Here is a 26,567-nt window from a genome sequence, read left to right as displayed (position 1 = left end):
CACCTGGGCGTTCTGGAGACTCTTCCATTCTTTTAGCTTCTATGGCTGAGCCGCTATATTTCACCAGCAGGTGTCACTGTCTAACTTTTGATCTTCACGTACCAAACCTCGAATGCACCAGCTGCCAGGAGGGGGAGCCTAATTCCTCTGACGGGCAGTGAGCGCTGCCCATAAAGAGCGAGGAAGAGTACAGTAAGGAAAGGGAGGGGGAAGAAAGGAACTGTGCAGTGACAGAACCTGACACTGCCTCTAGTCAGGTGACCAGGGTTAACATCAACAGCGATGCACATTGCTGACAGCATGTGCCCTCCATGTGGGTGATGAGAAAGGCACCTCACCTTTGTGCTTTTCCTCCCCAAAATACATTACCCCAATCTAATGACAAGAGCCTAAGGGACAGGACTACTAAATGCAATGTGGGATCCTAGAATAGAAAAAGGACATTAGGCAAAAACTAAATAGGAACTTGGAATAAAGGACTTGTAGTTAATAATAATGCTTGCTTAATAATGACTGGCTCATCAATTACAACAAAATGTGCCATATTAATATAAAACATTAAAAATAAGCAAAACTGGGTGTGGGGTATGACAATTCTCTATCTTTGCAATAATTCTGTAATTCTAAAACTGTTCTAAAATAAGAAGTTTATTTTTAAAAACGATTCACTAACTGTCAATTTTGTCAAATTAACATTCTATTTTAAGGAATAGTCCCAACTCTTTAAAAACTATTGTTTCCTCTTCGGGCATGTTTTTAAGTGAAAAGCAAAACTTCAGGCTTGGAGAGCAGAGAAGAAGATATGTGATTGGGGGAAAAAGGAAACGCCCTGAGAAGAACAGCAAGACCGGTCATTTCTACCACGCCACTAACAACATGGCTCTCCTCACTCTGAAAACCAAGAAAACTCCCAGCACGCTCACAACATATACAGCCTCTTCCAACCATGGGGGGGAAAGGTTGGAAGAAGCAGTGGTAACAGAAAAGTTGATGGTGCTGAGAAGTTATCATTGAACTGAGGTTTTTGCTGAAAGATAAATCAGCCCCTCTGAGGAATTTTATGACCCAAACTGCCCTAAGGCCCCCAAAGCCCAAAGAAACATCTGGTATCTAAACAGCTATTTCTACTTTTAACAAAAGAAGTCAGGTCAGGCAGGTGGCTGAGCCTGTAATCCTAACAGGACTTGGGAGGCCGAGGTGGGGAGATTGCTTGAGGCCAGGAGTTCGAGACCAGCCTGAACAAGCAAGACCTGTCTCTACAAAAACTAGGAAATATGGCAGGTGTGGTGGCACATTCCTATAGTTCCAGCTACTCTGGAGGCTGAGGCAGGAAGATAGCTCGAGCCCAGGAGTTTGAAGTTGCAATGAATGAGCTATAATCACACCACTGCCCTCATACATGGGCAACGATGCAAGATGCTGTCGAAAGAAAGAAGGAAAGAAAGAAGGAAAAGAAAGAAGGGAAAGCAAGAAAGCAAGCAAGAAAGCAAGAAAGAAAGAAAGAAAGAAGTAGTCAGAAAAGTACTAAATATGCGTGTTGATTTGATTTAGTAGTCTTTCAAATTTTATTTGCTCTTGTTCTGTTAAAACATGTGCAGATGGAAATACTATAGTAAATAAATGTTATGCTGCTTCAATAAATAGAGTTAGGTGGTTTCCTTGTTTGTTTTTCAAATGAAAAACTGTGGTTAAAATGGATTGTGTGCTAGATTCTTGCTCCTATGTCTAAAGAAAGCCCAGCCAGCTGCAATCTGAGCCATCATTCTTCACCTGGTGGCAGCCATCCAAACCTCAAGAACAATGTCTACGAAGCGGGAAAGAGACAGCTTCTGCAAGGCTTACGTTTTCAAGCTTCAATCTTTAAAGAGGCAGCAAATGAGAATTAGGACTATCCATACCTCAAAGAATTATCATAGTGAAAGTGAAAATTTACCCCACCCCACCCAAGAACTGGCACACTATACAGCAAATCTAAAACCAAAACCCAAAAGGTGAAATACAGTATATAGCATCCATAAACATGTTTTACATGTGTTTGATGGGTGAATCTAGTATAAAAAGTATGGCAGGGTTTTACCCATAATTTAAAGGGCAAGAGTTGAGTGAGCCTCTTCCAGAAAGACAATGCAGGCAAAGTGAGAAATAAGCTGTAATGACTTACTACCTACGGGAATGAGATGAGTGGGCTGGGATTCTTCCAGTTTGTTCCTCAACCAGTCAAAATCCTGGTATCTTCGACGAACAGAATATTCTGGCAGGTCAAACTCCACCCGAGTACTCTGCAAATAAGAATGGAATGGGAAAAAATAAGCATAAGGGAACAGTAGCATATTTTGGCTGAAGGAAAGGAAAAAAGCTCTCTCAGAATAACTAAACCAGGCAGGAACACACTTTCCTTCCACCGAACGCACCAGCCAAATGGCAGAGTTCACCAACATAGAATGACTAGCCTGGGCCACTGAGCCCAGTTAAAAATTCAAGAAGCTAGAATAAAAATGTCAGGGTATTTTTTCCTCTGTATCCTCAGGAAATGGAACTCAACTATCCCTCAGAATTGTTTAGAAACGTTGATTCATTTCCTCCAAGCTTAACTCTGAGAATTTCTTTTAGCAGAACAATTCTCCTTAGGATATTGCTACTACTGAATCCAAATCTGTGAAAAGAAATTAAGTCTCCACCTTCTGCTAAATATGCTGACAAATTTTGCTAAAGGGGAAATAAACAAAAAGTAGAGATAACAGATCACTGCTCATTTAGGAGGCAGGCTGGATGAAAATAGAAAAGATTTTTGCTTAATCTGCCATATTCTGCCAGAACCATAACCTTGAAACTATGTTGTATTTTAGGTGCATAAGAAAAATCTAGAAGGAAATATAATAATACCCAAATGCCACTGTGTTACCAAAAAAATTTTTAATAATCTTATCCCCTTTCCTGAACTATTAAAGTTTTCTAAAATGGGATTGCAGTACTTTAATGAAAACCCATGTTAAATAAAATTAAGTTGATTTATATCAAAATAAGATTTTTAGTTAGTAATTTGCTCAAACCAAAACTGTGTCTCAGATAAGCTATTTTTCCCTATGAGGGTAGACTATATGACAGTCACCATTCTCAGAAATTAAAGTACAAGATAAAAATGGGTCAGGCTACATTTCATAATTTACTCTTTCAAGCCAAAATTCTGTTTTAATTCACAACACCAAGAAAATCTTAAAAATGCATGAACAAGAGTCATACAGAGAAAAGGCTATGAACAGCTCTGGCATTGAAAATTACAATTTCATCCTCCCCTAAAACCTGTGCTCACAGTCTGAGCAAAATTGTAAACTTAAAGGATTCAATCTTGTATGGCCCCCCAACTCATTCTGCATCATTTCCCCTTTTCAAGTCCCCCGCAGCAGCATACACCTAAGAAACACAACCTTGGCCGGGCATGGTGGCTCACGCCTGTAAGCCTAGCACTTTGGGAGGCCCAGGCAGGAGGATCACATGAGGCCAGTCCAAGCAAGAGCATGACCTTGTCTCTAGAAAAACTAGAAAAATTAGCCAGGCTGGTGACACCTGCCTGTAGTCCCAGCTACTCAAGAGGTTGGCAGGTAGGATTGCTCCAGCCCAAAAGTTTAAGGCTGCAGTGAGCTATGATAACACCACTGCACTCTAGCCTGAGTGAGACCATCCCTGTCTCAAAACAAACAAACAGCCCTTCCCCCATGTTGGGGAGGTAGGCTGAAAAGTATGGGGCAATTCATTCAACATATTTATTTGACTAATATATTAGAAGACTGCTATATTAGAAGACAAATTAGCATTGTGACATTTGAGAGAGGAAAAAAACAATACTTAAATCCAAAGAATAAGTTACTCCTGAATAATTTTCAGGCATAGTATGCTAGAAATATTGGGAGCATGACATTTTGGGCTGGATGATAAAAAAAAATACAGTATTTTCATACATACATATTTTTATGCATACATACAGTATTTTTATAGTCATACATCAAAAAATGCTCATTTTTAAAAAGCTCATTTAAGGACATAGGGAACTTAATACAGAAAAAACTTGTTTGATGCTTTCAAAGCAACAAGGTAAAAAAATCATCATAAAACAAAAGGATGTTCACACTCTCTGACCCAGTATTTATTTCACTTATTTTTACCAGAGCTTGTTCTAGAAAAGTGATATGTAAAATATGATCAAATGACATAAATTAGAAGTAGGTGAGAAAGATAAGAGAAAACAAGGACAGAGAGAAAAAGTAGAACCAGGAATGAGGCTAGCAATGCGTCCACATGATGGAACGCTGCACGTCCACTCAGACTGGGCCCCGGACACTACTTTGAATTTCTGGAGAGAAAACCATTCTTAGGTCTTACAGTATTCATAAAACATGCAGACCAGTAAAACTCCAACTATGAGTTTGTAGTAAATTTTTCCTCTGTAAAATTCAAGGTCTAAGTTAAAAAGGGAAATAAAGAAATATATGATTATTTCTATTTTCTAACATCTGTGGTGAACAAAAGCATCCACCTGCAATTCCATAACCAGAGACAACCATGACATCCTTTTGCTCTGTGCCCTACCACATTGTGTGTCCACAACCTAGAATGTGCAAAGATCACGAGGTCATGGGTACACACCTAAAGTCAGATCTAAGAATAGGTACCCAAACACAAAGCCACAGTCTAATGTCTGCTGGGCCTCAGCCTACCACATAAGGTCTGCCCCTTCTGTCCCGGGAGCTGATGTGCCCAACAACTGTGGCCCAGAGCCATTCCAAAGAATGCACATTCAATCCAAAATTTACAGCGGGCTCACTCCAGACAGATTTGGTCCAGGATACAGCTGGATCCTGAGAAGCCTAAGTGACCCCATCTCCCAACAAAGGGACCTCTTCCCTTATCAGGTAATAACCAGCTTATCCCATTTTGCCTCAACCCCCACCCCAAAAGAACACCTGAGAATGAAGACTACAAAGGCTTTTGGCCTTTCATCCTCACGCTCCTCTGGCTCCCTTTCTTCTGACATGAGCATCCATTTATCTCCTTCCTCTCAGAGCTTGCCACCGAGCTCTCTGGAACGCCCATTCCAAATTAACAGAGTCCTGTAGTTCTTCAGCCTGTTCAAATTCTGAAACCTGGCTCACCCCTGCGAAGACAGCCTCCCTGCCATCTGTCCCTCCCTGAGCTGCTCATTTTCTCACAAGCCACAAACCTCACTCGCCCCAAGGCCAGGAGTCACTGTGGACGCCCTCCTCACTGCACACTGCTCCTCACCGCCACTCGCCCACAGCCCTGGGGCAGCCCTTCCGAGGCTCATGCCACCAAGCCACAGACACCCTTTAAACCTCCTCAGAACCGTCATCCACTGACAGCCCTGAGTCCCCGCAGATCCAGGCACCAGGCTCTTCTTCCAGAAGCCCTTCCATGAGCTGGATGCCCTAAAGATCCAGGTGGTTCACACGTACAACAACCCGCCTGGAAGCCAACAATGTCCCCTTCCACTCCAGGGCCTCTCCACAGACTGATACCAGGCAGAAATTCACGCATGTCCCTCTCGCAACAGCACGCCCATATTTCAGGCTCTTCTGCTTCCCAACACCCCTGGTTTTTCAGCCTCTTGGGACCTCAAGTTCCTTGACACCCGTCCATTCAGATCTTTTCTTCCTTATTCAGTGTCCATTCCATAGCCCAGCGTGTCAATCCCCTACCTACCACAAGATTGAAACGCTCCTCCCCCACACCGTCCAGTCACCCAACTCTGGCAAAAAGGCCGCCGCCCACATCTAGCTTTCCCAGACCGGGGCGTGTGAGCGCACACTGCTGAGGAGGACGCAGAGCCAGCAGGCGGCAGACCGGCGCCGCACCCTCGGCACTGCCAAGCAACCTCTTACACTCCCTCAGTCAGCTCTCTCTCATTTTCCACATGGGTTACCTAAAAGTCTGTAAAAATTCTGAAACCTTCTAATCCCCACTTCAAAACCTCCCTCTCACTCTCAGCAGAAGACCTCATCTATTCAGAGAGAAAACAGCAGCTTTAAGCAAAGAGCCCCCTAACTCTCTGCCACAAAACAAACTTGCCTTCTTTCTCTCTCCGGAAGCAACGGAAAGAGTGCACCTCTCCCACCGGGCCCGATCCCTCTACTTTTGCTCAGACTGTTATTATCTCCTTCCGCCTTCCAGCAGCTTCCATCCTACTCTCCAATCTTCGACTCATGCCTACTCCTCTACCAACACTGGACACTTGGCACTTAAACAAGTCTCTTCATCCCTTAGAATACCACAAAAGCCTCCCTCCCTCTCCCTCAACCCCCACACCCCCTCCCGCTTCTCGATGCTCGTTTTCACTGCCAAGCTACCAACACGCATGCGTCTTCTCTGTCTCACTCCCACTCACGCCAACCCACTGAAAGCCGGGCTCTGCACCACCACCCCAGTGAAGCTGCTCCTGCCACAGTCAGCAGCAGCCTTCTTTCCATTACATCTAACATCCACCCATACATAACCTCTGACCAGCATTTACACTCAGTTGACCACTGAGGCAATTTGGAAAGAGGAACTGATTGGGGCAAAAGATTCTTTCCACCCCCACAGAGACAGGGTCTTGCTCTGCCACCCAGGCTAAAGTGCAATGGTGCAATCACAGCTCACTGCAGTCTTGAACTCCTGGGCTCAAGCAATCCTCCTGCTTCAGCCTCCTGAGATGGTCTACATGCATGTGCCATTGTGCTTAGCTTTTTTTTTTTCTTTTTTTTTTTTTTTATAGACAGGGTCTTGATATGTTGCCCAGGTTGGTCTCAAACTACTGGCCTCAAGTGATTCTCCCATCTCAGCCTCCCGAGTCACTTAGGGGGACAAGGTAAAAAACAAAAGAAGGAGGGCCTCTGGAGGGAGTTGAAGGTTCTTCTCTATTTCTTCGCCCTCAAGTCTATTTCTACATCATCAGTTTCAATAGCCAGGACATGGTACTTGCTCACAGTGCTGAGTGTGGGAGTCATCTCTCTCTTGGAAATCATGTCTTTTGGAAGTCTAGCACTATTAAGTGTACGAACTCTGCAATCAGACAGGCCTAGACTCAAGTTCCAGCTCTACTACATATTAGCTGCATGTCTTTGAGCAATTTTTTAAATATCACTGTGGCTCAGTTTCCTCATTTGTAAAATAAGAGCAGTACCAATATCGACTTCATTGAGTGTGAAGATTAATAACATACTTAAAGTTATTAAGTGTACTTAGCACAAAAGAAATGATGGCACATCCCACGTCCACATGCATGATGGCACATCCATATGCTGGAACACTGCTGCAGTCTTATAAATGATGGCATAAAGGCGTGCTTACCAGTGTTAACCAGCATAGAAAGATATTCACAATGTTTAACTGAACTGGCAGCATGCAAAATACTTATTTGTATTAAGTGGATAGAGAAAAACAGCACAGAAAGTTATCAATGATTATTTCTGGCTAGTGAGTTTATTTTATTGTTTTAGCTTACTTATACTTTCTATTTTCTCTACAATGAACATACATTACTTATATAAAATAAAAATGAAAGAGTTTCTATTGCAAAAGAGTACAGCACATAGTAAGCATCAATAACTACTGATTATTATGTTACTTTGTAGGAGCCTGCAGAGAAAAAAGCCAGGAGCTGCCTGCCCTGAGAATGCTTCAACTGGCTCTCCACCACTGGAGAGAGAAGATACTGATGGCTTAGACTTGGGTGGGTAATTCTTTGCCTACATTAGCTCTCAGCCCGAGACTCATGTTAGCTCAGGCGAAAAGAACTCTGTACTTCGTCCAGCTTTGCTCATCAGGAATCTGAATTAGGATTGGGGAGTCTCAAAGTAATAAAGCAAAGCATTTGTACAGCCTCATCCTCTGACTGTCAACTTTGCTTGATGACCTCAGCAGAAATGGAGGCCCCAGGACAGGATCAGGTGCTGGGATTCTGTGTTCCTGTTTGTCCTCTTTCTCTCTCATGCCCATACACCTCTACATATCCTTTAACACGACTTTCAGAAAAAAGGCTCCAAATGCACCACCAAGATACCAAACCTGGTGTCACTATTAGAAACAAGAAAGAGGAGCCAGGTGTGGTGGCTCACACCTGTAATCCTAGCACTTTGGGAGGCCAAGGCAGTTCAAGACCAGCCTGGGAGCCGGGTGCCAAGCGAGGTGGCTCATCCTAGCACTCTGGGAGGCTGAGGCAGGCAGATCATTTAAGGTCAGGAGTTTGAAACCAGCCTGAGCAAGAGCAAGACCCTGTCTCTACTAAAAATAGAAAGAAATTAATTGGCCAACTAAAAATATATAGAAAAAATTAGCAAGGCATGCTGGCACATGCCTGTAGTCCCAGCTACTTGGGAGGCTGAGCCAGGAGGATCGTTTGAGCCCAGGGGTTTGAGGTTGCTGTGAGCTAGGCTGATTCCACGGCACTGTAGCCAGGGCAACAGAGTGAGATTCTGTCTCAAAAAAAATTAAAAATTAAAATAAAGACCAGCCTGGGCAACATAGCAAGACCCAATCTCTACAAAAAATAAAAAAATTAGCCAGGCATCATGGCACATAACTATAGTCTTACCTACTCAGGAGGCTAAGGCAAGAGGATCACTCGAGCCCAGGAGTTTAAGGTTGCAGTGAGCTATGATAACTCCACTGCACTCTAGCCTGAGCAACAAAGCAAGACCCTATCTCCAAAACAAAAGAAATTCTGGTTTGGGATCAGATGTGGAAGAGACGGTAAGAAGTAAAACTTACATCTGCAGCAAGATCATCTTGAGGGGCTACCATCACAGCCCAGTAAAATGTGGGACTGTAACTTGGAAAATGTTACTGTAAGGTATTTACTGACTTATAGGAAATCAACTAAGCCCACGAGAAGAGACGGAAGTCAGAACCCAGAGGGAAAAGAGAGGGAAGGAAGGAAAGAAGAGGCGAAGGAAAGACTTGTGAGTTGCGGCATGAGCAGTGGCCTATGAATCAGTTAGCAGAAGTCCTGCAGTACTTGCATTTTGGGGCCAGAGGAATCAAGTAGCAGTAGGGAAAATGTCAGGGCAGGCAAGCATTGCTGTGCCAGCAAGGCAGTCACCTTGTCATTTGGTCACATACAGCACCGAGTCAAGAAAAACAGGGTTTGCATTTCACTGACTTCAGGGTAAAAAATAAGTTCATCCTAGGAAAAAATACATAAATGGAAATAATTCCTGGAAATATGTATATTAACCTAAGACCTCTAAGGAAGCAATATACATCTAAGCACCTAACCCAACATCTGAGAAACAGCAGGTGCCCAGTGGCAGTGGTAATGGGGGAAGACTCTGTGTGTACATACGCATGTGCATATATGCACAGACAAATCTTCAAATGTGAACCAGGTGCAGAAAGGACAGAGTAGTATTATCAAAAACTTGGGGAAGGCTTAAATGTCCATAGAGAAAAAATATCGTATAATCATTGCATAAATAATTATGCAGAGAATGAAAGAATAAGCTAGATATAGTCACATGAACATAGAAAGGACTTGGAAAATTACTGTAAAATGAAAGAGAAAGTCAGAAAGCAATATTACATTGAAATCTAAATTACATATATCCTAACTATATGTGTGTGAATGTAAATGCAAAGAAAAAGGATTTGAAAGGACACGCACCAAATTTTAGCAATGGTTGCTTTCAGCAAGAACCAGCACCTAAATGAGAAGGGCTAAGGAAGACTCCTGGTTTCTACTCCATATTTGGTCTTTAGTATTATTTCTTTCATTTTTTACAATAATGTATTATATTACTTGTATAATTTTTAAAATACAACATTTTCATCTAATAAAAGATGAAGACACAAAATATGAGTGTATTTTATTTTCTGCCTTTCTTTCCAAAGAATTTATTTTTTTCTATGATTTATTTTTTAATATGGGCTGCATAGTCCCACAAATTCAAGTCAGAATCCTGGTTAAACTTTGTGACCTTGAACAAGTGACTTAAAACTTTCTGCTTCCGTTTACCTCATCTTCAAAACTATAACTAAAAGATACAACTTTTAGTATTGCTCTGACAATAATTAAAGCTCAACATCCCACCCACTACCTGCCTGGCACATAGAAGATAGTCACTATTAATTCCTGTCCTCTTATTCCTTCTCCCCTACCAATAACCCCAAGTAGACCAAATTATAATCATGGTGTCATCACATGGTGACTTAGGTTGATAAAATGATTCATAAATTTTGATAGTAATATTAACATATTAAATAGTCTGATAGAAAATAAGTGCAAGTGTAGGGATTAAATGTTTATTTGAAAGATCTTAGTCATAATTTCTCCCTCATTTCAAGATTTTTAAAAAAACCACTGTTATATATAGATATGGACCTTTTACTCTGAATACATGCACTCTCAAAAAGTCACATCCGCAACTGTAATAAAAGTGAACAAAGGGAGGGAGAGAGCAAAGGCAGAGGTCAGGGAAGTGGGACCCCAATTCCAAGACTACTCAACACAGGCATATATGACAAAGGGACCTACCTTGGTGGTGATCCTATACGTGATGTAGGTCTCCATCGTACACACGTGCTTCTTTGGATCGTCAACTGTGACAAAGAGATCTCTGGTCTCACCATCGATGTCATCATCAAGTTGAAGTCTGTTGAGCAGGGAAGATGAAGACGCTGGACTTGAAGTGCCTGCTGGAGTTCCACCGTTGGGCAAAATGAGATCCTAAAAGAAGAAAAGAGTAACCTTACAAATTAAATGGAAACACACACCTGGAGAGTATCAGCAAAGGCAACTGCTTTGGCCAAACTAAGAAACACCTCTAAAATACAAAAATCACTTTCAAAAAATCTGAGCATCTCCTTACTTAGTGTTTCTTGAGTGAACAGATCTTTCATGACCAAGAAAAACAAACTATGGCAGTGCTCTGGATCAAATTCGTGCCAATTCATCTTTTAGGAAGTGCTGGAGGAACCCACACAAGCAAATAGTTCAGGGACAGAGAACACAAGAGCCCCACCATTGTAAGAATAAAACAGAGAAAGAACTCTGAGCACACCAAATACTCTGTTTTTCCCACTTTCTCAAGACCACCCACACCTGGGCCCAGGCAAACGTTAAGGGAACTGAACCTTCTTAAATACTTAACACATAAAAACTCAATCAGCCATCACAACAAGACAACTAAACATCATGTGCTTCCTAAAAGAAGTTCCCACTGCCGCCTATGAAGTATGCTTGCCAAAAAAAAAAAAATCAAATATGAATCCTAAACATGCCTCTAGACACACCAATTTATAGAAAATGCAGAGAAGTTAAGAACATGTTCACTGATACTATAAGGATACAATCAGCAAAATCCACACTAGGTGAAACTATTAATAACAAGAACCAAAGACCTAGCTTTTCCAATAAATAAATTGCAATGAAAAAAAAAAAAAAAGAGAAGGAGCACCTATAGATGTAAAGAAACTTAAGAGATCAACCGATTACATTAAAACAAAATGTAACAATTTTGAGATATTTGAGGAAATTTAAATATTGATGATACTAAAGACCACAGGACATGTGCCGTCCACACCCCGGTGTCTGGGATCTGAGAAGGGACATCATCTTCTCTGGAACTCTAAGACAACCACCTTGTCTTGGTCATTTCAGTAAATATTAATATTTAACACATTGACTGCCACACACGTTAAAAAAAAAAAAAAAAAAAAAAAAGCTTTTCCTTCCTTGGGCCTACAGTGTTTTATTACAAAAACAGAATAAAAACTTTGAATGTAATTTAAAGGTAAACATACACAGAAAAATCAAAATTACTGACTTCTATTCATTTGATTTATATTTTTTAAATTAAATTGCCCATATTAATTGTAACAATAAGAACATCAACAAGTAAGATTTTATATATGCTTCACCAGGGGTAAAACTAGGGTGAGTTAAATACGACTCTCATGCAGTCAACGTGTTAAACACTGATCTCAGGCGCGACACCATGACAGGCAGTGCGCGGGGGCCCAACTGCAGCACTTTATCAACACCAGCACACTGGACCTCAGAACACCTCTGTCAGTGGCCAAAAAAAGAAAGAATTCAAAAATCTTAGGTCAGACAGGCAGACATCAGCCGAGATGATGGTTTCCACGATCTGGCCTGGACCAAACTCAGCAGCCTGTTTCTCGCCATCTCATTCCCAGGCCCACCATGCTGTTTCATCCCCCTCTTGGCTTGAAATCCCTCCCCACTAACTTTTTTTTTTTTTTTTTTTTTTTTACATAGAGATCTTCAAATATCTCACAGGAATCTGCTCAAATGCTCTCTCCTCTTAAGCCTTCCTTGACCTACTCCCTGGGAGAATTAGTCACTCCCTTCTCAATACTTTGAAAACACCTCCACTGAAGCAATTTTTCATTTATTGTGTGAATAAATCATTTATTTACACATCTAACTTATCCACACTTTAAGTTCCCAGCGACGGCAACTGCCTGTTCGTGTGTGTGAGTGTGTGTGAGTATTGTGTGAGTGTGTGTGATTATCTGTCTGTCTCTCCCCAGGTCTAGTGGTGACTCCAAGCCAACTCCCTTAACCTTTGCTCTGGGACCTCAGCCAATAACCTTCCAGGAACATAAAGGACTGAAATGTCTGGCCAGATAGTGTGGAGTTAAACAGTTCTCAAATCAGTTGTTAAGGGTGGGAAAGGGAGAGTCAGTCAATCAGATCTTGTCACATACTCCAGATTTTTTTCTCCTAGGACTACACAACCAAGGGAAACACCTATATGCTTCCATTCCAGGGTGTTACCTGGAATATAAGTTGAGCACATTGTAATAGCTAAAAAGCTACCAATGTCTGTAACCTCTTTTAATACAATTTTTTTATTTTTTTATTTTTATTTATTTATTTATTTTTGAGACAGAGTCTCACTCTGTTGCCTGGGCTAGAATGCCATGGCATCAGCCTAGCTCACAGCAACCTCAAACTCCGGTGTTTAAGCAATCCTTCTCCCTCAGCCTCCTGAGTAGCTAGGACTACAGGTGCGTACCACCATGCCTAACTAATTTTTTCTATTTTTAGTTGCCTAGCTAATCTGTTTTCTATTTTTTTCTTTTGTTTTTTTAGTAGAGATGGGGTCCCACTCTTGCTCAGGCTGGTCTCGAACTCACAAAAACAAAGATCTGAGCTGTAAGGCAGGTGGCATGTGGTGGTAGCACCTTTCTCACCAACCAACGTAAATTATAGAATGCTTGGCTCAACACAAAAGCCACCTGTTTCACTTTTGCTACCCTATGGTCCATTTTCCATACTGCAGCCAGAATGCTCTTTGAAAAAATATAAATCAACACATGTCGCTCTCCTGCTCAAAACTCTCAAAGACATCCCATAGACATTCAGAAGAAAATCCTAACTCTATCCCATAACCCACAAGGGCTGACATGATTGGTCCTGACCCTACTCTCCAATCTCACTGCCAACACTCCCCTCAGTTCATCTGGCCCTAGATACACTGGCCTTCCGTCTAGCCCTTGCACTGCACAGGCTCGCTCTGACCTCAGGGCCGTTGGACCTGCTGCTCCTGTCCCTGGAACACTCCTCCCCCTCCAGATCCCTATGTGGCTGGCTCCTCCCTTCAAACAGGTTTCTGCTCAAATGACACCTACTCAGAGAGGCCTCCTCAACCCATAAAATCTAAAAATATCCCTGCACCCCCCCCCCATTACCCTCTAGCTCCTTCTCTGGGTTTTTCTCTTTACAAGACTTATCACTGTTTGAAAATGTATTATATATTGATTAACTGTTGGATTTCCTACTAGTCTGTAAATTCCATAAGAGCAGAGACCATGCTACCCCTGGCACATAGTAGCTACTAAGTATTAAATGAATGAATAATAAATCTTAGAAATAACCCGATTCAATCCTTTGCCAAAGAAGGTACTCAATAAATGTCTGTGGAATGACAATGCAACTGAGACTAACCTGAGCCACACCGCCCAGTTTTGAACCCTAGTTCCACCATCTACTAGCAGTGTGACTTAAGCAAGTTTTTTAATCTTTCTATGCCCCAGTGTCCTCATTTATAAAATAGGTATAATGGAATTGAGCTAGTTAGTATATGGAAGCAACTGGAATAGTGCCTGGAACATGGTAGGAGTAGGGGCTCTATCACTATTCACTAACTGAAAAATATAAAAAACCTACTTAACTATAAGTAGTTGTAAGTATTCTTGCATCCCCTTATAAACTATGAAGCTGGGTTTGCAGTAGACATGTAATAAATGCTGCCAAAAAAAAAAACCCTTACATTGAGAGTCATAGTTGGTGCCTCAAATTTATCATCTTAATGATTTTATCATAGCAACAGATATTTAGAATAGCTCTTGGGAGGAGTTACAACTACACAGTTGATAAATAAATGAAGACTCCCCATTGCTACAAAATATCAACCTCACCATGTAGGTTCCACTATAAGAGCATTTTTCTTCCTCCTCCTCCTGCTCCTCCTCTTTTTCTACCCTACAAAGAGAGATACAGAGCTGGCTGTATTGCTTTAGAAAACTCTCTGATTCAAAGAATTTAAATTTTAAGATCCACCATTGTGGTCAGCCAGCCACAAGACAGAATATTAAATTACAATAAATCACTGGTAAAAAGTCTGTATCACATTAAGCATATGGCTTATGAAAAGAGACTGGTATGCATTGGAGCCAATACAGATGTAATAAAAACAAGTCATACTAAAATAATCTGATTTCCCTTTTTGATAATATTAGAGAAATAAGGGCAACAGGATGATCTAGTTTCAGAAGAGCTTGGCAAAGCCTCGAGGCTCCTTTACAGTGGAGGGAAGAACGACGGCTCTCTGAATGCAGACTGCACCTCACCTGTCATGATGTACCTCCCTCGTGCCAGGTACACAGCAGACGCTTGAAGAACAGACGTGTCCCATACAAACTGAACAGAATACTCTTTTTTTTCTTTCAGCATGTTATGGGGGTACACATTTTAAGGTTTCAAATAATGCCCTTGCCCTCCCTCCCCACTCATGTCTGAGTTTCAAGCGTGACCATCCCCCAGACGGTGTACATCTCACTCATTATGTATGTATATACCCGTCCCCTCCTGTCCCCTCCCATCTGCCCAATACCCGATAAATGTAATTCCTATGTGTCTACTTAGGTGCTGATAAGTTAATATCAAATTGCTGGTGAGTATATGTGGTGCTTGTTTTTCCATAACAGAATACTCTTGATTGTTGGTTTTGTTGTAAAATTAAATTTAAGCCCAATTTGGAGAATAAACATAAAGGGACAACCTCAAAAAATGTTCGGTTCCAAGGTATTCACAACACAACAAAGAACACAGAGCAAAAGCTGGAAAAACCCCAAAGGCTTGATAACCAGGAAATGATTGTGTTTACATTAATAAGACAGAATGTTACATATGCCTTTAAAAATTATAAATCTTGACCTCTAGATAAACCCAGTGAATTGAACACAGCCTTTGCTTTCTCCCTTTTTCCACCCTCCAGATACTAATCTAACCTAGAAAATGAGAGAAGAATCTGGGGGAGGAAAAATGAAGAAAAACAGTGACTGGAGCCACATCAATACTGGACACTAAGAAAGGGTGCCATCTACATGCCCAAACTTTCAAAGGTTTTCTACTGGATGGAACTGAGCCACAACTAAAAAAAGAACTAAGAGGCATCTTTAACCCATGTCACTGAGGTTACTTAAGGTTGTCAAGATAACATAAAACGTAGAAAGTTTCCTAAACCCCCTCATGTGCACCCCATTTGAAAGTGCAACTGTTAGGGGGAACCGGATGCAGCAAGCCCGATCGTGGGGCAAATGAGGACCACCACAGCATCTGTCTGGTTGCTGTGACAAGATGATGCCAAGCAGTGGCAGATACACAAAGTCGAGGGCCACCAGCAGAGGGCGCCCTAGCCGCACAGCTTTATCTCCCCACCACGGGTAGAGACGCAGGAAAAAAAGTCACAGGAACGTGAAGGCACCTGGGTGGGCAGCCCTGGATGTGTCCAGCAAGCATAGAGCAGGCCAGACAGCAAATGCCGGAGGGACGGGGCTCTACTGAGATGGGGAGAGCAGCAAACAAGAAGGAAGCCAAGCCACCGTGGATCCAGACACAGGGAGGAGCCGGACCAAGTTGCCCCAACTGGATGCCTAGGACCCTGCCTTCCTCCGGACTCCTTTCCTGGCTGACAGATAACTCAACTAGTAATCTAAGGATCCAAGACAACTGTAATGACATCAAGCAGAAACACAGGTGATCCAGTAATTCACTTGTTCTGATGGCAGGCAAGTAGCAGGCCTGTATTATTTCCTCATCAGACCCAAGAAAACCATAAAAATACACCAAGACTGCATTATCTCATTGTTCAGACCCAAGAAAACAAAAAAAATGCATCTAACCTATATTAACTCATCATTCAGACCCAAAAAAACTGAAACAAAGGAAAAAGCACAGAGTCCTCAAGAGCAGATACACATGCCTTTGAAAACGATTTATCTTCAGGAATAACGGGATCCCAAACAAACAAAAAAAAAAAAGTAAAAAAAAAATGAAAAAGATTTATCCTATGAAACAGAATATTTTAGGTCACACCTACTTTGTGCTCCCATTTTAAAGAAAAAAAAAACCCTAAAGAAAGTGGAAAGAAAATTTTTAAATGAAAGCATAAATCAAAAACAGAAAACAGGTGGGGCGCGGTGGCACACGCCTGTAATCCTAGCACTCTAGGAGGCCAAGGCGGGAGGATCATTCAAGGTTAGGAGTTCAAGACCAGCCTGAGCAAGAGCAAGACCCCCGTCTCTACTAAAAATAGAAAGAAATTAATTGGCCAACTAAATATATAGAAAAAATTAGCTGGGCATGGTGGCGCATGCCTGTAGTCCTGGCTACAGTGGGAGGCTGAGGTAGAAGGATTGCTTAAGCTCAGGAATTCGAGGTTGCTGTGAGCTAGGTTGACGCCATGGCACTCTAGCCTGGGCAACAGAGTGAGACTGTCTCAAAAGAAAAAAAACAGAAAACAGCATAAGTTATAAACAAACTCAAAATTTAATTCTTCTAAAAGATGAATTAGGTAAACTAAAACTTAGGACGTCCAACCAATATAGAAAGAAGAAAAAGGAAATACAGAACAGGCAATAGCTATTTTAATCTGATACCCACATAAAACTGTAAATTATAAGGTTGTGCTATGAATAACTATGTCAGTAAGTTTGGAAATCTATAGCGTTACGTGGCTTCCTGGGGAAAAAAATATGTGCAGCTATCGTCCCAGCTACTGGGGAGGCTGAGACAGACAGGAGGATTGCTTGAAGCCAGAAGTCTGAGGTTGCAGTGGGCTATAATGATGCCACTGCACCCTACCCGGGGCAACAGAGCGAGACTCTGTCTCAAACAGAGTAAACAATGCAGCAAACCATGTGAAACACTGGAGGCACGCGTGTCCGCTAAATTCAGACACCTAGTATTTACCATCATTCAAAACTGTTTTGGAGATTCTAAGTACTACAATGATGAACAGAAGAATACTTGAATTCATACAAGGGTCCACCACTTCACTTCATGGCAACAGGTCAGGCTCCCCTCAAATTAATCTAAATTTTAAATGCATATATAATAGGGAGGAAATGTGTTTAAAGCATTTTAAAATGCTAAATCTTAGCTGATATATTTACTAAATAATGTTCAGCAAAAAAGTAGCAGACAGGTAGACATGGTAGATTGAATTACTGTTCATAATTGTTAACTCCCCTCCTTTGAAAGGATCCTACATTCTTACTATTGCCAAGTGACTTGCCACAGGAAGACATCCCCACGCCAACAACTCTGGGCTTGGCCGTGTGACTTGCTCTGGCATGAGCACACACCAGATCGGAACAGACCCTTTAAGAGCCATTGCATGTTCCCACTAGCTCTCTTCCTCCGTCCCCTCCACCGTGAAACTAGCGTGTCCCAAACAGGGGCTGCTCCTGCAGAAGGGGAAGGCTTGTGGGAAAGAGCCACAGAAGCTGACTCACAGCCACTGACACATAACATGACCCAGAAATTAGTGTTTGTTGCAAACCTTTGAATTTTTAGAGTTATTACAACAGCAAAGCTGACTAGTACATATAATTATTAAAATGTCTATATAATTTTTTTAAATCTACATAGGAAACAATGATATGAACAGTATAGAATGTTGAGATGTAGAGATTTTTCCCCCAAAAAAAGTTATTCAAATGTATCTTAACTAGTATGTCCCAAGTTCAAGGACCCTACTTGCTTATTAGGAGGAAGTTCAGGTCTTCCCCGCCCACTGCCCTAGAATCCTCATCTCAAATATACTCCAAGGTTGCTTGTACAAGTATCTCCAAGTTCCCAGGGCCTACCAGTCTGTGGTTTCTGGGTTAGTATTTTCCTTAAATAGTTTTACATTTCCCTACTTTGGATTCTGGACCATTTCTTATAAGACAAACACTTTCCTTTAGATATGGGTTAAGAGACCACCTGTTTCAAAGCTTTATTTGTAGGTTAAAGTTGTTTAGAAACTGAAAACATTTCCATAGATTTTCCACTAGAAAACCTGCCCTTCAAGTAAAACCCACCCATTGGCCTGATGCAAAGAACACCTCTTAACAAGATCATAAATAAAGTCAAAATGAAAGTGCCCAAGTCCACATTCCCTGGCAAGGTTTCCAATGTCTGTTATTAGCTTTTTCAAAGAATCTCCAGACCAGCAATCACTTCTCCAGACATTCTTATGATTCTTAGGAGCAAAGATTTTCCCCGACTCTCAGCTGAATTTAAACATGATTCTTGTTCACTCCTTCTAAGGAAGATCCATTACTTCAATCACTTACTAAACACCTAATACATGTCAGCCAAAGTGCCAATGCAAGGCTACCAAGCAAAGTAAGGATATAACATCTATGTTTAAATAACTCACTCTAACTAAGACGCAATGCAATATTGGTCATAACGGAGCGCTACAAATGGAAGGAGGCAGTTTGCAAAAGAATGTGTAAATTTGCTAAACAGAAAAACAAGGCTGGGGGAGAACTTGGCCTGGTCTTAGTGGGCTGAGAAATTACCACCACTCAAGGAAGAGAGGTGCTTCCAACAGCTTATCCCTACCCGAATGATAACTAAGACCCACAACACAAAGATTCTGCCTCTACTGCTGGTCAAGTATGTGCAATCCCACCTGGAGGACTCAGAAATCCAAGCAGACAGCTTTCTCAAAAGACAGATTAAACCTCCCCAAAGGGCACAGATCCCAAGAGAAAACACGACTCTACCTAAAAACCTGTTCTCTTTTCTGCCCACTTTGACATTTGCTCTCAGGATCCTGCCAAAGTGAAAACTCATACAGCTAAATAAGGAATTCATCACTGACATTTGTACACCAAAATTACACAAAGGTTCAGGGTGTTAAACCACTCAGAGACCATCCAAGCTGTCTGCATTACATATAAGGCTTAGCTGGAACATACATGAGGTCACTCAAATGTTATGTGGGGAGCCCAGGTCAACGGTCCCTCAGGTAGGGCTGTGCTACACCACAATCCAGGCACTTCTGCTTGTATCTTAGATAGGAAGAAGGTGCCTAGTATATCCCTTCATAAATGTTTATTCCTTTCCTACCCTTCACCCAATGCCTCTTAACCTGTACCATTCATTCATCTTACAAAGCCTGGCTCTCCTTTACATGTTTCTGTGCTACCATCTGACACAGTACTACCCGCGTGATACACACTCAGCGCTTGACCAAACAAGTCAAATACCTAAGGAAAGTTAAGGAAAGGGCTTTTTTTGGGGGGGAGAGGTTTCAGAACAAGGACCTAGAAGAAAAAAAATACCATACAGAGCTGAATAGGTGATCAAATACTTGTTGATTAATCATCACCCCAACCCAAACCTTCTCAGGGACAAAAACCACTCAAGTAAAGAGCAGAACAGAGCAGGATTTCCAACAGCAAGTGCCAAGTAGTTACTGTTACATCCATTCTCACACCCCCCGCTGCTCAGGAGTGCTTCAAAAGCCTTGCGCTTTTATAGCAAGACCAAAAGTGTCCCTGCCTCAAAAACTTACCCTTCCTCTACAACAGGGACTCTTTCTCTGGAATCTATAGGCACCTTGGTGGCCAAAAATGATATGCCAAATTTTGCATGTGCACATGTAAAATGCTAATCTTCCTTGGGAGAGAACCTGTAATTTTTACAGAGTCTCAAAAATACCTATCAGGTAGGGAAAAGTCACTACAGATTCTGACCTGTCTCTCTAAACTAAAGAGGAATCAAATACATTCCCACTTCCAAGAGATACCCAAATTGGAACCGCCCTCTGGGAGAGTACTTTCACAATGATCTACCACACAAATGCCCTACCTTTGGGGGTGGGGATATCCTTAAATCCTCAACGCAAACCTAACGTGAGAAGAGAATGTGCTAAATTAGAAGGAAACGTGTGACTATGTTCAAATAGGTCATACTTCCTTAAAAAATGTTTTCGCTTCATTTTTTTCTCCTTGTACAGAGTGGACAGGATTCTCTCGGTATTGTATTAGTTTTGTGGCATTAAACAATGTTGTATTGATTCAATTCAGATCTGCATCTTACCTACAAAGCAGCCAGAAGAGATGGTTTTCTTTGGCACTGCAAGGCCTGAGACACACTTTCCTCATGGCGTCTTTTTTAGAATCCTGAAGTATGCCTGCCTATAACCCAAAAGTGCAGGTGGATTTCCAGGCCAGATATCCACTGGCTTGCTGGCTACCTGGTTGCTCCAGACCTAATTCCACAAATTCCTACTGACATGACTAAGACTGAGTGTGGGGTGATTTCTTTTTATTTCCATGGTTAGTTTATTCATTGGAAAGAAAAAGGCACTCAACCAGGAGAGTCTGATCATAGTCAAAATATTAAAGAGTAAAAGAAAAGGCAGGGATAGGATATTCTAAACTAAAACTACTCAAAAGGGTTTTGCAACTAAGTAACCAGGCAAGGAAAGTAGAAAAAAGGCAGGAAGGAAGGGCGTAAAAGGAAAAGGCTTTCAATTTAATATTGGTCACAGTTTGCCCTCTCACATGGGCATTCTTCTTTTTTTTTTTTTTTTTTTTTTTTGAGACAGAGTCTCACTTTGTTGCTCAGGCTAGAGTGAGTGCCGTGGCATCAGCCTAGCTCACAGCAACCTCAATCTCCTGGGCTCAAGGGATCCTACTGCCTCAGCCTCCTGAGTACCTGGGACTACAGGCATGCGCCACCGTGCCGGGCTAATTTTTTGTATATATATTTTTAGTTGGTCAATTAATTTATTTTTATTTTTGGTAGAGACGGGGTCTCGCTCAGGCTGGTTTCCAACTCCTGACCTCGAGCCCATCCGCCTGCCTCAGCCCCCCAAAGTGCTAGGTTTACAGGCGTGAGCCACCACGCCCGGCCCGCATGGGCATTCTTGACATTCAGGGATAGAAATAAGCTCTGCAAATAAGGGTGAGTAATCCGAAATCCTGATTTCAGACAATGTACAGCTAGCCAACGGACAGAGACAGATGAAGGAAGAAAATCAAGGAATGAATGAGGAAAAAAATCTTACAACCTTATTTGTCTATAAACCATGAGGTGTAAAGCAAAGTCAAAGAGGAGATAGCTCCTGCACATTGGCCCAGCTACGGGGTATCCACTTTTCTTTTAATTACCTGGTCTAAGGTACAAAGTTATCCATTTATATGGAGAGGCTTGTCTTGAAGCTAATATGCAAGAGATAAATAAACCATAAGGATTTCTCAAGATGCTTTTTATTTACACTTCACATATGATACAGAAAAACATCAACTGAAGAATATTATATTTTAGTTAAGGTTGTTGTGGAGGAAGGTGCTGATGGATTATCAGAGAGCTGGTTTCCTCACTGCCACTCTTGGGTATAGCTGTTGTTCGACAAAATTTAGCTAAAACGTTACATTCCTAAAATATATATATTAATAATTAAATGTGTTTTAAGCACCTTTCTTCAAGCAATGAAATACTTGATTATGTCTCAATGAGATGGCAGAGGGAGGAGGACAACATAATGATCACTCCCTATCTATTCTAGAGACCAAAATATTTTGCAACACACAGGGGTTTTAAGTAGCCTAATTACCAGGGTACTATACTCCCCCAAACCACAAGTTAGAAGATATGGGAAGCTAAATCTATCCTTTCATGTATTCATCCAAACACTTATCAAGTTCCCACTGACTGCCAGGTGCTATTCTAGATGTGAAGGAAAAAAGCTGATAAGGAATTTATTTGAGGAATCTAGTTTAAGTAACCTGTTGTACAAGAGCCTGCAGGAAATAGAGAGTAACTCTGCTCTCTGAGGAAGGCTCCAGAAACAGTGATTCTGACCTGAGCTTCACAGGAGGGCAGAACGCCTGGGTTTAAACTCCAGCTCTCCTACCAGCTAGGAGGCTATAAGAAAACCACATAAGGCCGGGCGTGGTGGCTCATGCCTGTAATCCTAGCACTCTGGGAGGCTGAGCCGGGTGGATTGCTCGAGGTCAGGAGTTCGAAACCAGCCTGAGCAACAGCAAGACCCCGTAAAAATAGAAAGAAATTAATTGGCCAGCTAAAAATATAGAGAAAAAAAATTAGCCGGGCATAGTGGTGCATGCCTGTAGTCTCAGCTACTCGGAAGGCTGGAACAGAAGGATTGCTTGAGCCCAGGAGTTTGAGGTTGCTGTGAGCTAGGCAGACACCACAAGCACTCTAGCCCGGGCAGCACAGTGAGACTGTATCTCAAAAAAAAGAAAGAAAGAAAAGAAAACCACATAAATGCCCCAATGTTCACTAGAAAATGGCAAGACCCCATTCCGGCAGCAAGGCTGCATGCAGATTATAGAGAATGTCTATGAAAGAGACAGTCAATGCAAGAGAAAGGTGTTCCTGGCACAGAACAGCACGCAATAAAATCACCTCAGGGTGAAGTGCAGAGGGTGCAGCTGGGACTGGTCATTGTGGATGGACATCAGCGTGGATGGACATTAGCCACTCCAGGGAAAGTGGCAGGAAATAAGGCCTGGAAAGCTGATCAGCTCCAGAATCTGAGAGATCGTAAATAACAGGCTTAAGAATCTGAGGTGCACCCCACCCCATTGGCAATGGCCAACCTTTTAAGTAGGGAAGTGGCAATCACACGTAAGTTTTACAAAAAAACTTCAGAAAAAGCATGCAGAAAAAATAGACACGATGTAGGAGACATGAGAGGGAGCAATCAGGGAGCCGCTGTAATTGTCGAGGCACATCCCTCCATCTGCCCAGGAGAGGAGTCGTCAAAGCCAAGGTCGGACGACCGAGGATGCTCTGATGAATGTTTCCTAGGTGGAAAAAACAGTCTGGCCACATAAGGGGGAATTGTGTTTCAAACACAGGTAAATTAGGGGATGAGAAACTGCTGTAGTTCTAGCAAAATCTAGTTCCACAGCCCTGCATGCTGTCCACAGAGCCCATCCTTAGGACCGAGGGCAAGTCCTGCCAAAATGACTGTGTTCAGCAAAGGCTTAAACCAAGGTCACTGGGTACTTGGCATTCTCTTGCCTATGTGACAGCTGCCTCCCACAGGTCACTCGCCTTCAGTGATCTGCTTCGGTGTTACCTGGTCTGGGCCATTTTTTCCCACTGTCACAAACCAGCAGCCCTCACCAGAGAAACCCACATGAGGAAGTAGGACTCCAGTCCGCCAATTTGAGGAGGCCAGATGCACAAACAGCCCACAGAATGTCATCACAGCCTGGCTCTGACACCTGGCCTGAGTGTTCTCCTTGAGACATCTGAACCCACCCTTGGCAGGGAGCAAAATGTGGCCCCCTGAGCATCCAGAAGCCTGGGCTATAAGGTGACTCAAAACTCCAAAACAGAAAGCAAACTCTTGGGGCTAAGGACTTAGAGACAAAAATCCACACTTTTCACAGCCATCTACACAGACAGCTCTAAGTCAAAGGAAGGTAAGATAAAGAAATTAAATATTTAAGCTCATATTCTCTCCCGGGCACTATACAAGCCATCTTATACATTAATGTCTCATTTAACCCTCAAAATAATTTGGTGTTTAAAAAAATCAGGCAGACAGGGTGCTATGCACCCATAGTGCCAGCTGCTCGGGAATCTGAGACAGGAGGATTGCCTGAGCCCTGGAGTTGCAGGTTGCAGTGAGCTGTGATCCCGCCACTGCAACCAGCCTGGGCAACGGAACAAGATCTTGTCTCTAAATAAATAACTTGCTGGCAGAGGGGAGGGAACTTTATTCTCCGTGTTTTATGCCTAAAAGAGGTTAGGGACTAGGGAGGTTAGAAGATTGGCAAGGTCACTTAGCCAGTAACAGACAGAGGCACAATCCAGACCCGAGACTCCAGAGCAGAGACTAGGAGCCTCCACCATCTGCCTCTGTCACAGGGGACTTCAATGAACAGGCACATACTGGTCAAGAGACTCCCAGCTATCACCACATTCGCCTTTGCATTTGTAGCACCTCGAGAAGCGCCTGGTTGTGAGCAATCCTTCATATGTGTCTCTTACAACAACGAAACTCCTGACCCGCCAAGGGCAGAGAAATAAATCAAGCCACTTCTCTCAAGGGATTTTAAGAACTAGCCAGCTCCAGAGAAGATCCAACATAAGGCACCAGAAATCATCAACAAACAGCTCCACGTGGCCATCGGCAATCCCGGATGGAATCCAGAAAAACAAAACAAGACCCCACCACAGTGTCTATGCTTAGAAATAAATGTGAGTGGTCAGAGACTACTGTATACCAGCATATCTGGCTCGAACATTCAGTGTTAATAGACAAAGTGCAGAGGGTTCTCATCCCAGAGGATTCTTAGGTAATATATATCCAAATAGCTCGATGACTCATCCTGTCATTCCCTAAATTGATGGAAGGATCTGAGTTTTAATACATGATAACTATGGAACTTCAAGTAGTGAAGAGAGACTAGATTATTTAATAAAGGCTGATGGAGAATTTCGTTAACTATTTAGAAAACAAGTTGTATCTTTCTTTAGCACTAAACACAAACGTAAATGTCAGGTCATTTAAAGAATTAAATAAAAGAGTCAAAAAATAATGAGTACCCCAGATGATGATTTATATCAGGGCCTGGCAAACTTTTTTTAAGGACCAGATAGTAAATATTTTCAACTTTGTGGGCCATATGGTCTCTGCTGTGACAATCAGCCAGTGCAGTGCAAAGGCAACCACAGAGAGTAAGTAGACAAATAAGTGTGGCCATGTTCCAAGAAAACTTGCTTATTGACACTGACATTTTAATTTAATTAATTTTCACATGGTATGAAATATAATTCTTTTGACTTTTTTTTAGCCATCTAAAAATGTAAAACGACTCTAATGACTGATGGTAGTGAGGGGTTAGGGATGGGGAATGGGAAAGGGCCTCGCAATCAAAGGGTAGCAGGAGGGAGCCTTATACTGACGGAACAGTTGTGCACCTGCACCAGTCACTGAACTCTACACAGAACTGCACAGCACTACGCACGCTATGCACAAATGAGTGCTCGCAAAACTGGTGGAATCTGAATGACTCTCGTGGATTGTACCAATGTCAGTTTCCTGGTATTGTTGCCCAAGTAAGCAGGACAATATCACTGGAGGAAACCGGGTAAAAGGTATCTCAGTGGGACCTCTTCATATACATTTTTTATAACTTTCTATGAATCTATAATTCAAAATAAAAAAATTTTTAAACAAGACAGTTAAAAAGCAATTTTTTTTTTTTTTTTGGAGACAGGGTCTCGTTCTGTCACCCAGGCTGGAGTGCAATGGCGTCATGACAGCTCACTGCAACCTCCAACTCCTGAACTGAAGCAATCCTGCCTCAGCCTCCCGAGTAGCTGAGAACACAGGCATGTGCCACCACACATAGATAGACGGGGTCTTGCTCTTGCTCAGGCTGGCCTCGGGCAAGCCTCCTACCTTAGCCTCCCAGAGTGCTAGGATTACAGGTATGAGCTTTTTTTAGGCCCAGCCTAAAAAGCATTCTTAATTCATGGGCTATATAAAAACAGGCAGCTGGCCAGATTTGGTCTTTTGGCCTTTGTTTGCAGATTTCTAATATTGATAAATAGTATTAATATATAAAATCTTGAGGTTAGGAAAAGATTTCTAAACCCCAAAATAAAAGTAGAATCCATAAAGGAAAACACTAACAGATATGACAATTTTTCTATGTCAGGACACAAATAATAAAAATTAAAAGATAAATTAAAAACTGGGGAAAGGATTTGAACATACATGAAAATAGTTTGTTTGCCTTAACAGATTAAGAGTTTTGAAAATCAATATAAAAAAGAACCCAATATAAAAATTAACAAATTATGTAAATATGGACAATAAGCAATAACTGTTCAACATTAATAGTTAAAAAAAAAATGAAAATGAGAAAACATATCGTTTCTCCCATGAAATTGGCAAAGATTACCTCTGGCTCCAAAGTCACACTGTTTCTACTACACCACACTAAAAAAATATTTAGGACAATATCACCAAAACAAAATGGCTTTTTCAAAG

At 41.9% G+C, this 26,567-nt stretch overlaps 1 protein-coding gene across 2 annotated transcripts in view; it reads right to left on the bottom strand.

Annotated features, from left to right (window-relative positions):
* Nucleotides 1-26,567, bottom strand: part of SNX30 (sorting nexin family member 30) — a 106,739-nt gene that overhangs the window by 50,177 nt on the left and 29,995 nt on the right. For both annotated transcript variants that reach the window (XM_012768918.3, XM_076008940.1), the window contains exons 2-3: nt 10,523-10,714; nt 2,169-2,279 (exon numbers count right to left, since the gene is read on the bottom strand). In XM_012768918.3, coding sequence (XP_012624372.1) covers nt 2,169-2,279; nt 10,523-10,714 — 303 coding nt within the window. The remainder of the gene's footprint in view (nt 1-2,168; nt 2,280-10,522; nt 10,715-26,567) is intronic.

The sequence above is a fragment of the Microcebus murinus genome, chromosome 12 (assembly GCF_040939455.1).
Source record: "Microcebus murinus isolate Inina chromosome 12, M.murinus_Inina_mat1.0, whole genome shotgun sequence".
In the NCBI taxonomy this organism is placed as follows: domain Eukaryota; kingdom Metazoa; phylum Chordata; class Mammalia; order Primates; family Cheirogaleidae; genus Microcebus; species Microcebus murinus.
The sequence above is the reverse complement of the archived record's forward strand: the minus strand, read 5'-3'. Positions and strand labels throughout refer to the sequence as shown.